This window comes from Actinia tenebrosa, unplaced genomic scaffold (genome assembly GCF_029948245.1).
Source record: "Actinia tenebrosa isolate PJP-AT-01 unplaced genomic scaffold, QUT_ActTen_1.0 PGA_scaffold6__47_contigs__length_16458017, whole genome shotgun sequence".
Lineage (NCBI taxonomy): Eukaryota > Metazoa > Cnidaria > Anthozoa > Actiniaria > Actiniidae > Actinia > Actinia tenebrosa.
Window position 1 is genome coordinate 8,004,675 of NW_028292583.1, and position 15,126 is coordinate 8,019,800.

At 36.3% G+C, this 15,126-nt stretch overlaps 1 protein-coding gene across 1 annotated transcript; it reads left to right on the forward strand.

Annotated features, from left to right (window-relative positions):
• The first annotated feature begins 110 nt into the window (after positions 1 to 110).
• Positions 111 to 10,934, forward strand: LOC116304998 (nucleoporin p54). The gene is made up of 13 exons (XM_031714814.2): positions 111 to 297; positions 1,319 to 1,471; positions 2,136 to 2,356; positions 3,378 to 3,565; positions 4,458 to 4,560; positions 5,282 to 5,375; positions 6,077 to 6,131; positions 7,248 to 7,341; positions 7,434 to 7,541; positions 8,052 to 8,119; positions 8,540 to 8,591; positions 9,551 to 9,667; positions 10,113 to 10,934. Exons 1-13 carry the CDS (start codon positions 111 to 113, stop codon positions 10,224 to 10,226), a joined length of 1,554 nt encoding a protein of 517 aa, XP_031570674.2. The 3' UTR covers positions 10,227 to 10,934.
• Positions 10,935 to 15,126: the final 4,192 nt, after the last annotated feature.

Genomic DNA, 15,126 nt, shown 5'->3' on the forward strand with positions numbered 1-15,126 from the left:
TGGTACCCTGACAACCAGTCCCAATCCCTCGCGGTATTCAGGCGGCCATTTTGATTTTCAACACGAGAACTGGCTTTTTTTGAACAACTTTCTTTAATCTTTTCCTCAATATGGCTTTTTCGTTTGGGACGCCAGCATCATCTACCAGTGCCTTCAGTGGATTTGGTACTCCAGCTAGTACCACATCAACGGGTTTGTTTGGCGCGACTGTTCCAACTACTTCGTCTACTGGGTTTTCATTTGGTAGTTTGGGTGCATCGGCTTTTGGAGCTAAAACAACAGCTTCAAGCACTTTTGGTGAGTGATGATTATGATACAGCATACTATTTACTGACAAGGGCAGGACTGATATTTTAAGAAGGGGGTGGGGGGTGGGGAGTTGCAAGTCAAGGCAAATGACTCCAGAATATAAAATAACTCACAAAAAGAGTACATGTAGAATTTAGAAGAAAAGATACTGAGAGATTGTAGTGCGTGGAAAGGGAGTCAGTAAAGCTGTCATGAAAAATTGCGACTTGCCCCTTATCCCTTTTTCAAATATATAATTGGGTCCCCATACTTGCATGATCATGTATTGCTTTGTATGACTGCATGTGCAAGTGAGACAGTCGATCAGTAGGCATGTAAATGTATAAAGTATTGAGGACATCCTTAAAAAAGTTACAGTTTTTAAGATCACTGTCAATCATTGAAATTGCTTCAACATTTCACTGCTAGAATCACCTCATGCATGAAAGTGTGATCATGATCAACTTTTTGTCTATCACATAAAATTTGCTACATCCAGAGTAATTGGTACCAAACACAGGGATCCCAACCTGCAACATAGAATGATCATTGTTAATATTGGCGTTATAGGGAATAAAGGGTAGTAGCTAGCAGTAGTGCACTTACCTTTCACCTCTGGTGTCTTGGGCTGGGTGTCTTGCACCATCTTGAAAAGTACTATAGTCCTGCCTTGGCATCGTCAAGCGAGATAAATGGTAACCTTGCAATGATAGAGACATATGAAAAATTGTTCAAGTTGTTAAGAAAAAGGTCTCTATCATTACAAGCTCACTGTTGATGTTGCTTTGATGCAAAGGCATAGCTACCTTTCAAGATATGGCACAGGAAACTGTGAAAAAGACTATACCTGGACTTTTACTGTAGCATATTGCATGAGAGTAGGGTGTGTTAGGTTACTCTCTCCTTTGAAAAAACGTGTCAAATTTCAATTCAATATCTGAGCTAGCTGTGCTTCTACCCTTATCTGCCCAGAATGTCTAATAAATAACATTTGAAGATTTTTTAAAAGGTTTTTGATTTGTCATTTTAGGTACTAGTACAGCTTTTGGTGCAACAACCTCAGCTCCCTCCTTTGGCTCTACCTTTGGTACTGGATTAACTACTGGTTTTGGTACTGGAACCAACACTACAGGTTTTGGGACCACTAGTGGACTAACACTTGGCCAACAACCAATTACTGCGGGTAATGTTCGGTAGAACAGTCAAATGGTCTAATCTCCCAATAATGATTTAGATGACATTAAAAAATGGCTCAAAGTTTTAGTTAACAACCATAGTTGTACTACTGTTACAACTTTTTTTAACAGAAATACAATTCTTCTTCCGAATAATCGTTGCCGATAGGCCTCTTTAGCTTACAACGTTTTCCCATTTCAGATTTCTAATGTCATTCCCTAGAGTAACATTAATGGTTGCACATGAGAAAACACATGAACATGGATACAACTCAAACAAAGAATCTTATTACTAGTATGACAAGTGATGCCTGGTGATTTAGAATCTAGGCACACAATGTACAGTATTGTTATAATCATAGCAAAAATTTCCAAATTTCTATTATCTCTTGTCAAAAACGTAATGAAATATTTTCTACCATCAACGATGAAAAACACAATTAAAAAAAAAAAGATATTTGGTGAATCTTGTGGTGGATAAATTTTATTTTGAATTCTTTATTTTTAAATAAAACCTGGAACTAGAAAACACTGAGCTACAGTACAAAAAAATGTTTGATGATTGGCTACAGTAGTTCATTCTGGAAGAGAGGCACAAAACCACCTGGTATAATGTGGGAAAATGATATATTTACATGTAAATCTTGTTAACCTTACAATCTTGTCTTTTAGGCATTGGTCAATCTCTAGCACAAGGCATACAGCCATCTCTTTCTCCTATGGTTTTTATGAACTTAGCTTTATCTAATCCTCAAATACATGGCGATGAAAGAGATGGGATTATTGCAAAACTGAACCAGCTCCAAGCATACTGGGGTGCAGGAAAAGGATACTATAATCAACAAGGAGGAGCTGTTGATTTTACTCCTGAAAACCCTTACTGCAGGTTCAAGGTATGTTCATGACTGTGTGTGACTGTACACATGTACACAGGGCTAATTAAAAAATAAAAGGGGTAGCTACATGTTAATAGGACTAAAGAAAATGTCAGTAAGAGTATAGCAAGGTCCATTTTTTATATGTATACTGGCTTGTTAATGCATTCTCAAGCTATTTTTCATGGACCAGCCTCGCACTATACATGTATATGAGACAATAGATCACAAACAATTCCATTTGATTTCAGGTTGTAAAAAATTTGAACACCATTTTGAAAATCTATTGTGCTAATGAACCAAAAGTTTAGCAATGATTGCAAACTATGAATTTCAGATTTTCCCGGGCTTTTAGTTTCTCTATTGTTTATAATGAGGGTTATAACAAAAATAAAGCCTTGTGATTAATAAAGAAAACCGTGTGAATTGATAAATAACAGTGCTTGGAGCTGCTGCGCAGTTGACAATATTCAAAAATGATTAGTTTATTAATGCCTCCATTTCTGACACCAACAACTTAGGCATTGAGAATGGTGCCATGGGCCAGTTTATTTAGTGTGTCTTGATGACAGTAATATTAACTGCAGAAGCTTATTTTAGAAGTGAGACAGATGAGTATTGTGGTTTACTGTAGTGTCCTAAGCTTACATCCAATATTGATCTATAATTCACCTTTATAGATTGTGTTATTGTCACCAAAGTATTTAGACATTGTTCTCAGATTCCTGTACAAATGTACAATGTACTGGCTTAATTTGTGAACAAATTATTTACTTGGTTTACTGTAGTGTCCTACTGTATGCTTACATTACATTCAATATCAATCTATAATTGATTTAATACTCAAAATAGCATAGCTTGGAAATAATAATGAGGATTAATGCTGCTGAAGACATGTACAGTCTGTATAGGAAAGCCTGTGAGAGTCCTTAAGAGCTCAAGTTGATAGCAATGTTAAAGATCATCTGGGCCTTAGCAGACTAGGTAGTATGTTTTACTTTGGGTATCCTCTATCTTACATGATATTTTGGCATTGTAGGTTGTAGGGTACAGTCGGTTACCATCAGCCAGTAATGATGATGGTTTCGTAGGCATTCAAATCAAGAAGAAAGAACAAGAAGTCTATCAGCAGCAGCAGAGTCTTGTCAGTGAGCTGCAAAAGTGTTTTGGTAACAAGCCTTCAATTATGGTTTGTGTTGATGGACTTAAACCTTTACCAGATGACAGGTAAATGGCAATAAAATACTGTAAATTGTATCAATAGGCATATCATTCAATTGCCAAGTGCTTCATAACTGCACATAGCATATGACACAAGATTTTTATGTCATCCTTAAAATGCAAATTAAAATACCATTTCTTTTGGATAAGAATGACAAAATATGGAAAGTGCTGTATGTGATGTGAGCTCTGATCATGAAACACACATCCCATACCCAAAAACAAAATTACACTGCATCGTTTTTGAAAGCAATTTATCAAGCTTTTGACTCAACTAGATTCTTAACCACAGTTGATCTCAGCTACAAGTATGCTTGCGTGTCCACCCAAACAATGGTTAATTTTCCCAATGGAATACAGAATGTCTGACCACTACGAATGCAAATTCTTAATACTTTTTAGCATATATCAATTTTTACCCTTTGAATGAATTGACTCTAAGACAGACATTTACAATTTTCAGCATGAATAAATAATCAATCTGCGTCTGTTCCATGCTGCATATCAAAAAACTGTTTTAGTTTGTCCTATGTAGGAATTACAGTAACTAGGTAGAACAATGAATGGTGTACAGTATGACTGAATGCACAGTCTCGCTATCTTGGCTTTTTAAATCTTGACCTATATGAGGTCAGTAAATGATTCTGCCCTTGTCTATTGATAAATAATATTTATTATTATTATAGTTATTTGCATTTAATTATTTTTTTAAAACTACCCTGTAAATGCCCAGCGCTGCATACCTGGTACTGTAACTCACCAGTTGTGAATGATACAGAAGTACAGTGTACTAGTGGTTGACAATATAATTAATACAAAGCAGATGAGTTTTTTTAATCATAAAGTATTGTTATTCCTTTGATTTTAAATAAAGAATATGTCTTTCTCTTTCCTACAGTACGGAGGTGGTTTTCAAAGTGGTTGAGCGAGCAGATAATGGCACAACTAGGACATATAATTCCAATGATGTGTATATATACCTTAACCAAGCAAGTGTAAAGGTTAGCAATATTTTCACAAAAGGATTGAATAGTACGATTAATCAAAAGATCCCAAGAAAACCTGATTTATGGAGATGAGAATTCAATGGAAATCCTATATACTGCTATTTACATGTACATTAGAGTTTGCACCATGCACTTTTTTCATCTTTGTTTGTGGAGCAACAACTGGTGTATTTCTAACATCTGGACAACAGGTCTCCACAGGAAAATTTTGACTTTTCTAGGGGCAACTGTTACATTTTTAGCAGTTTGACTTTTACATTTCTGAAGTCCCGTTTGTACATTTCTGACATAGGGCAGCTAATTAGGACCCCCAGTCCCTCCCCTTACTATGGGCCTGAACTTATACCAGATATTAACTTATTGGAAAAGAGTATAGTGACATCTTAGCATGGGTAGGTGCTAAAATTAAATTTGATGACTGCATCAAAAAAGGAATTATTTCTGGTAATGAACACAGATTCCAATCAAGGCTGTAAGATTGTTTCATAAAGATTTTTTCAAATCATTGTAGCCTTGACTACATAGCCTGGGTAGCTCGGCCTTGTCTGGGGAATTGGCAAGAAGGCGAGGGAGAGGTGCTTCCCTAGAATCCCCTAATGGCCTGCTATGCAGGCTGTCACTGCATGCCTTGTGCTTGATCAATGAACGAATGAAGGTAAAGTAGGCAGTATGGGGATGCAATTGATTTATTACCTCTTTGTACATTTGTTTTTAGACCCAACTTCAAAATTTGGGAGTCACGAATATTACTGCAAAGACAAGCATGTCTCCTGAACTGTTGCAGCAGTATCTTAACACACCGCCTGCAGGTATGTACTTCTAACTTGCATTGCATGCTGTCCCGAAATTGTGACTAGGCTGCCTGTGTTAAAGATTTCAATATGGTATAACAAGTTCATCATATTGAAAAGCTCATTAATGCATAACTCTAGTCCTGTGACCTATCAATTTTATTTTTACCATTAATGTACTTAGACACATAAGCCACAATAAATCAAAAACAGATAAACAAGCACTGTCACCATACATTGTTATCGTAGTTTTTTTCTTACTGTATGTACAGTGATACTCAAAAACTACTTGCCATTTTTTTAAAAAAGCTTTTTTTCCTCAAAAAATTGCACAAAATTAATTGCATTTTCTAATAGAATATTTCAGCATCATGCATTGTCATCATTATAAATTATATTTACAAATCTTGGAATTAAAAATTACACAAAAGGTATTGCAAAAAATTAATATAAACATGACAAAAATATAAAGCACAGTACATGCAGTATACAGTGAATCGAAATATGGCACCCAATTTGAATAACTATTGTTCTGCACTGACTAGCAAAGTCCTGACTAGCCTCTCATACATGTGAAAACCCTTTTATGTTTCCAAGTGAACACAAGGCTGTAATATGATAAGTTATATCAGCTGCTAGTCAGCGCAGAACAATAGTTTTTTAAATTGGTCGCCATATTTCGATTCGAGTATTATATATATATAATACATAAATTACAGGCATAGATTCTCTACTTTGGGAACAAGCCAAGAAAGATAATCCCGACCCTGAAAGGTAGGTTTGGAAGTTGGTACACAAATAATGATCAAATTGAGCTGGTTAATTCCTACTTTTCTCATCTTCCTATGGTGGAGGGGGTTGGGAATTTTTGCACCAAGGCTATAGTTTTCAATCTGTGGGAGCATTTTCAAAAGGTTACAAGAAATAGAAAATTAAACGATAAAGTTTGTCAGAGGTCAACACGTGGTTGTGTATGGAATGGAACTAGGATCTTGAATGGGAGTTCAACCCGGAAGCAAACGTCGCATATGCCGAATGCACACATTTATAGCTGAGATGTTTCGTAAATTTTACTTCAGAGATATCACATCCTACATTAGTCTGTGGACTGTTACAGGTTGATACCAGTACCCATAACAGCCTGTGTGGGGTGAAGCCCCCTAGACCCTGTACATGATGACTGTATAGTATTATAAAGACATGGTTAAACATTAGTCTATGGACTGTTACAGGTTGATACCAGTACCAATAACATGTGTGGGGTAAAGCCCCCTAGACCCTGTACATGATGACTGTATAGTATTATACAGACATGGTTAAACATTAGTCTATGGACCGTTACAGGTTGATACCAGTACCCATAACAGCCTGTGTGGGGTGAAGCCCCCTAGACCCTGTACATGATGACTGTATAGTATTATACAGACATGGTTAAACATTAGTCTATGGACTGTTACAGGTTGATACCAGTACCCATAACAGCCTGTGTGGGGTGAAGCCCCCTAGACCTTGTACATGATGACTGTATAGTATTATACAGACATGGTTAAACATTAGTCTATGGACTGTTACAGGTTAATACCATTACCCATAACAGGTGTGGAGTGAACTCCCCTAGCCCCTTTACATGATGACTGTATAGTATTATACAGACATGGTTAAACATTAGTCTATGGACTGTTACAGGTTAATACCGTTACCCATAACAGGTGTGGGGTGAACTCCCCTAGCCCCTATATACATGATGACTGTATACATGGTTGAACATTAGTCTATGGACTGTTACAGGTTAATACCAGTACCCATAACAGGTGTGGGGTGAACTCCCCTAGCCCCTATATACATGATGACTGTATACATGGTTAAACATTAGTCTATGGACTGTTACAGGTTGATACCAGTACCCATAACAGGATTCAGTGAACTAAAAAAGAGACTACAGTTTCAAGATCAAGAAACAGCACAGCACCAGAAACGACTATCAGTAAGTCCTGTAAAAAACGTTATTATTAACATGTAAATGATTATCAGTGTTGATGGTATTTCACCATATTTTGTATCGATATTTTATTGCAGATTATCAGTGAAGAGATTGCCACACTACAGTGTAATCATGCCACAACAATGGCCAAACTTGCACAGTTTAAGAGAAAGCACTTGGAACTGAGCCATCGTGTATTGGAGGTATTGTTTACAGTTTAACATTATTATATACCTGGATGTATGAGGCAGAAAGGATCCATGGGATATATGGGGTGCTGTGCTTGTATTAGTAATCCATTGGAGCTAGTACTTATGTTGGCAAGATATTCATCCATCCATCCATCCATCCATCCATCCATCCATCCATCCATCCATCCATCCATCCACCCACCCACCCGCCCACCCATCCATCCATCCATCCATCCATCCATCCATCCATTCATCCATCCATCCATCCATCCATCCATCCACCCATCCATCCATCCATCCATCCATCCATCCATCCATCCATCCATCCATCCATCCATCCATCCATTTATCCATTTCCCATTACATTTATCCATTTGTTTGCCCATCCATCTATCCACCCATCCTTTTATTTCATCCATCCATCCACCCACCCATCCAATCTATCTGTTCTTGTTCAGTTTCTAAGTCCTACCATCCATTTTATTTCATTTCATTTTATATCCATTCTTTTCATTCTTATAGGTAATGGTTAAACAAGAATCTATTCGCAAGGCTGGTTATTCTGTACAGGCAGACGAGGAACAGCTGAGGTGAGAAAACCAAACTTTTTAATCATGTTATTAGTACTGTTATAATCCAAACTCTCTTCTTCTGCAATCATTCACATCAGTTGGGTGGCATTCAAGGGTGATGATTTTAAGTTAATTCCAAGACCTCTCTGAAAATTCACCATTTTCCATACATCGGTTCACTGGTTAAACACAAAGCATTCAGTCGAGGTTTCAAGGTTCAAATTTGAATAATCCTTTGAAATCCTTGGCACCTCGCTTGAGCGCTTTGTTTTTGAGCAGTGATGTATGGCAAACGATGAATCACCAATGTGAGAGAGTTTTCCTGGATCATATTTAATTATATGTGTAATAAAGATTATTATTAAGAAACGTGCCGCGATATATGTATTTTGTCATATTTTCCTATTGATATTTCTTTTCTCGTTTATACGATTACAGAGTACATTTTGAATCTCTTCAAGCTGAACTTAATGCTCCTCTCCAGTTCAAGGTATTTGTCAACAAAGACTCGTTACATATCCATAATAGGCATTACGAGCCTTGTATATATCTGCAGGCTGTAAGACTCCGTGACTGTTTTATCGCTGTTGTCTACAAATCCACAGTGTCAAATTATATTTTCCGTAGGTTAAAGCTCGGGACTCTATATATATATATATATATATATTTTTTTTTTTTTTTTTTTGCGGATTTATCCCCCCCCCCCCCCCAGTTAACTAATGTCAAAAACGGCCAAATACTGCTCTAAATAGGAAATAGTAAACTTACTAAGCTTTCACCTTTCTACTGCATCATCATCACACAATGAGTACTTCACACAATAAAGTATTTCACACAATAAAGTACTTCACACAATAAAGTACTTTACTCAATAAAGTACTTCACACAATAAAGTACTTCACACAATAAAGTACTTCACACAATAAAGTACTTCACACAATAAAGTACTTCATATTCTCTTGCATCAACAGAGCATAAATAAGAGAGGAAAACTTCTTAATAACACTTGCGCCATGTAAATTCCCGGTTGGGCGGTTTTTAGTAACCGGATGCAGTTCACATTTCGCCTTAACCTACTCCCGTGCGTCACCAATTTGCGCGCGTGCTCTTCCCGTTTAAGCCTGGTTTTGCATATAATCGCACCCGATCGCAGCGATCGAGTGCGATCGGATGCAATCATATGTAAACCACCGTGCGATCGTGTGAGATCCAGTGCGATCGCGATGTTTTGATCGCTAAAAACGAAACGGAAAGGGCGCCCGCGCGCAATTTGATGACGCACAGGAGTAGGGTAATGCAAAATTTAAACTGCATTCGGTTACATGACGCGCGCGTTATTAAGAAGTTTCCCTTTCTTATTTATTCTCTCTTGCTTGTGATCTAGTTATTTCAGAAAAAAAATCACTAGCTAGGAATTCAGTTTCAACTCGCATGCTTTTCTCGTTTCAGGCAAGGCTGAACGAACTGTTGTCACAAATTCGACTTCAGCAAAGTCAAGGTGTTGGACAAGACCGAGGAGATGGCAGATATACCATGGACCCCTCACTACAGAATGAACTCAAACAGGTTTGTCTTGTTTATAGACCTTTATCATACATAATGGCGCTTTTTCACTCAGGGAGAATGACCGCTTTGATAGACAGATGATAGATAGATGATAGATAGATGATAGATAGATGATAGATAACCTCCTCAACTGTGAAAATACTTTAATAAAAATATATATTTTTAAATATTGTTGTTTTTTTTTAAATTCTGGTGTATTGTAAAGGCGAATTTTTTAAATAGTCTGCTTGCAGCGCTTTGTATTTTTTAAGAATGTAAGATAAATCAGTTCTATAAGTTTCTTTTTTCTTTTCAATGTAATTCCTCGTAAAAACACCTAGCTCAGCAGTATTGTAAAGGCGAATTTTTTAATACACTGCTTGCAGCGCTTTTTATTTTTTTAAGAATATAAAATGAATTATATTTCCTTTTTCTTTTTTCTATTTAATGTAATTCCTCGTAAAAGCACCTGGCTCAGCAGCAAGAAGGAGTCATGCATCTCATCAGTATTATTAAAGAAGATGTTGAAGACCTGAAGACTATTGAACAGGGACTTACAGAGAGCTTGGTTGTACGATGACGGCGCTGTGATAGCGTGAAGACGTGAGGAAATCTGAAAATGAAGCTAAACAACATACCCTTCTGATGACATTAAGTGTAAATAAGAACCGAAATGATAAAGGTTACTGAAATCAAGCATAACGCTAAAATTCTAGAACGTTCGCCTTGATAATGAATACTTTGATATTATGTGACTTGGGGGCTGGAATGAAGAGAGGTTCATTAGCAGGAAGATGAAAACAAAAAGTATGGCCAAGTTCGCTAGTAGGACTTCTGAGCATGACTAAGGTTCCTTGGTCATTTTGCACTCTTGTTTCGACTTTTAGGTTTCAATACTTCAGGTGGATCACTGATGAATGTAGAAAAAGGTTAATTGTTCGCCATTGATCTCAGGGGCGGATTCAGGATTTTTAAAACGGGATTAACTGTTACAGGGTACCTCGAGTATTGCAACGAAGAACGATCGCGGCAATGCCACAGGAAACCCAGAGTAGGCGGGGAAATGATAGAAATTGATGGACATTAAATTTGAGAGCTTTAAGCAAACATTGTGAAAATTTATTCGTATAAGTGTTTACAGTTAAGTAATGTACGTATTGGGGGAGGGAGAGCTGGGTTCTAGAGGGGAGAGTCGTCATGATAGAGGGCCGAACCTTTCTTATTTAGTAAAAGGGCGATGGCTCGATGGCTACAACCATTATAATAAAGTTAACTTCATGATATAAAACGTAGCTTCCCTCATAATTTATTACTATTATTATTGATTTATGTAAAGGGTGAAGGGATGACTAGTCGTCACCCTCTTCGCCACTTTCCTCGCCGCCCCTGGACCTCCGTAAACCAGCCTTGCTGAACGGTTCGACGTCAAGTGACTGCCTCGAATTGAGTTCTTGTCTGGTAAGCTTATTGATCTTCAGGATGTAAATAAAACTTGAATTAAGGTAGTTAGGAATCTATGTGAACCTCGGTAAAAAAGCCATGTCAATGAAGAGCTGAAAGGAGAAGAGTAATTAATCAAAATTACCAAAAATGTTCAGAAGAAAAAGTGACATTAAAATTTAAAACGAAATGTCATTTCTTCGTTCAGTTTTAGTCAAAACTCAAGCACCTTACCTACATACAGATCGTTGACCTTGTTTTTATCGACTCTCTCGTAATCCAGAGAAAGAAGCTTTGTCACACGAAATGTAAAGTTGTAGATTATGTAAAGTAATCACGAAATATTGATTCTCAAAGAGCTAATACATGAGACATAAAGTCGCCAAGGATTTAATGGAAGTGAAACGAACCGCGTCAATGGACTTTACACTATCCAGATCAGGTTCAACTTTAAGTTTATCTGAAATATCTAGAAGTAGTTTCAGTTCGTCACTAGACTACAGGGCTTACTTTAAGTTTCAACTTGAAATTCATCAAGAGCCATGTGTAAGAATGTGTAAGTATACTGTATACTTACTGTAAGTATCATTGCGGCAGTCCGTGACTGAAGTAACTGGCCTGTACATTTCAGAGCTTGTCACAATTAATCTTGGCTGAAAATATGACCATCCAATCCAGACATTCATCATTTTCCTTACGAAAGTCGATAAGAGTTTTCAGGATAGTTTAAATTTTTATAAATACCGCCGATATTTTTGATTATTGTTTAATAAGCACTGTTTTGTACTATTTAGTAATTAGTGTTTCACGGATTAATTGTTTGTACTCTACTAGAAAACTTTGTGCCAAGTAAAATTATTCTATTTCCAAACTGATATTATTTACTTTCCTCTCCTCTTTCTCCTCCTCTTTGCCTAGTGTGCTCTTTCTTTTGTTTCCTTTCCTTTCATCTTCTTTCTCATCCCATCCTTTTGCGTCCCATCCCTTTCCTTTTCTTTTCAATTCCTGTTTATTCCATTAACGTGATAGGAAAAACGCACTACTTCAGCATCGGAAATAACTATTTGTTGTTCTTAGAGTATAATCTAGAACCCACTCTGCTCTATCCTTGGAAACACTTGCTATTTTTCTTGCCACATCCCTTTCAAAACCCCGCCTTAAATTTCTCCAAATCACCTAAACGTAACAAGACCAACTTTGTGAAAGTTAACATGACTATACACGTACAGCATGAGTGTCATATCATCAGGAAATCCAAAGAATTGAATAGAATTAAGTAGACCGTGAAATAGTTTTCAAACAACACCAAACTTATCACGTTCACTCGGCAGTTCCAACCCATTTTTCAAATTCCTTTAATTTTTTCCTTGTCTACTCTAATCATTGTTTGTTCCCCGTAAATGGCTCTTAGCTGTTCCTTTAGGATGGGCAAGGGATCAATGAAGTACATACTTAATGTAAAAATAGGATGATGCGAAAACTATCACATGAATTTGGCTCGATCAAAGTTAGGCGTTGGTCTTCCTGGAATGCTATATACGTCACTTTTGTACGCAAACAAACAAACACACATTAAAAACAAACATATATTTTACAGACTAATCAGTCCCTATTTTATCCCAAAACTGTTTAATTTTCACTCTAGGTTTATTTGTTTGTCTCAATTTTCACTCTAGGTTTATTTGTTTGTCTCTTTTTCTCTTTCTCTTGCTCTTTTTCTCTTTCGTGTCACTGATTGCTCATGTCTACTGGGTAGACAAAAATGAATAGGTTTGCTAAATATGAATGTAGTTTGTTTTGCTAAAAATAAATCGTTACTTAACGATTTAACTAATAATTTTGCGTCTTTATTGCATCATTATTTCAAACTAAGTTGTTTCAACTATCTCATAAGCCATCATTTTGTACTTTTTTATAGTACCAATGCATCGACGCCTCTCAAACTGGCTTCATTCAATCATTATTTCAGTATAAATTGTCTTAGCGGAATCTTTGCTTATTTTCAAGGGTTAAATAAAGTTAATGTAGAGCAAGGGTTAAGTATAGCCACTTCATTATTAATTTCGAGTGGGGAGGAAGCAATCTATATATGCTCTGTTTTTCTTTAGCTGTCTTTTTTAATGTTATTGATTTCAGAACGGGAAAACTGTGGTGGGTCTGTAATCTTGTGTTTATTAAAGACGCGGTCATTTTATCATAAGTGTTCCACCACAATCGGATAAAGTATCGGATACATTTACTCCGTTATTGTTGTTAAAGACATCGAGTCTAAAAGATTGTCTCCTCCCTTCCTTGATCAGATGTTGACCATCAACTTTACTCATTTCACCGGCCATCAAAGAACCATACTGAAACAAAGCCGAATAAACCAGTTGTTTGGCGAGTAAAAAGCGAATGATTTTCCCTACTCCTTCCTTCCACTTCAACCACAAGTTCTAAAGTTTTACTGGAAAAGAATATAACGTCTTTGACTCAATAAAAGCTTTTATTTCCTATCAAAATGTTTACATGTTTTTCAAAAGTTTTCTAGATTCTATCCTTAAGGTTAATCAATTATGTTGTTCGCCTAACTCTGGCCTACTTTCTCGAAGTGAGTGTTATTGTTTGACCTACTCATTCGAGACATTACAATGCTACTACTCGACTGCACCGAGGATAAGCAATGACGAGATGAACTTACTTACACCCGGAAAGCATACGATTTTTTAATTGACACTGTTAAAGAATTAAAAGTATCCGTTGTCAAATTGATTTATTAAAGTGTTATAAGATATCGAAAAATTCTACTTATTCGATCCCCTGATAACCCATGATTTAAATAGTTAGAAGAGATAACTACCTTAAAACTACTGTGTGTGAGCTGCGTCGGTGTTTCTAATGAAACAGTAATGATAAAAGGGTAAATTACCGTGAAAAGATGAAAAAAACTTACTGACGTTTCGGACGCTAGTCCTTCGTCCGAAACGTCAGTAAGTTTTTTCATCTTTTCACGGTGTAAATAATAATATTAAATAATAATCTTTATTTGCACTCTTGATATACTTTACAATACAAAATAGATGATAAATTTACAAGTTTCAACTAATAAAGAAAGTAAAAAATAGTTAGAGAGAAAAAATAATTATGAGGTGCTGGGGAGCTGAAGTAACAAGTTTTCAAAGCTAGGACCCCCATCATTCACTTATAAATGAAAATATACAATGAACAACTATTTAAATCTTAATGATAAAAGGGTAAATTATTCATATGTCTAATACTGCATATCTCTTTAATTTCATTGAAGCAATTCACGTATCTGTAGATCATATTTAATATTTTTTTTCTAGCCGTTTGTTTTGCTAATGCTCTCAGTACTACTCAGGGTTCGTACGGCGAAAACTGCTGCAATTTCAAATTTTATCTCATCGGATTTTCGAGATAAACCAAATTAATCTTGGAGCACAAATTTACTCTTTAATCACGCACTTTTCAATTATGTGCATGGGCCTATTCTAGATACCTGAGGCTTTATTAAGTATATATATATATGACTTTGAACTTTTACGTGAATCGAAAGTCAGTGACTGAACAGTGACGTGCCGCAGGACAAATCTCATCAATCATATTCCGTCTAATCAAAAGTATCTTCATGGCTGTTTACTTTATATATTACTAATTCCATACTGAATTGAGGTTACACATCAAGACCCAACACCCAAGCCCTATATTTTTGATTGTCCAATGTGGAATTTTTAAAACCATTCTTGCATGTTAAGTAAAACTACATAAACTTATGTACTATTGCCAAAAATAGTAACACTCTCAAATTGATTGGATAATAGTATAAACGCCACATGCACCTTCTCAGTTGGCGACTTTCATTTGTTCAGATTTTTTTTACAGCAAAAACCAAGGTCGTTTAGTCTAGATATAACAACACAAGCCCTCCCTCATCAGGTCTAAAGATTCAATGTCAATTGTATAAGTTTCTCGATGTGATCGTACTCTCAAAACACGTAAATAAAGTAACCATCTATTGTTGATCAGTATATTGTCCAATG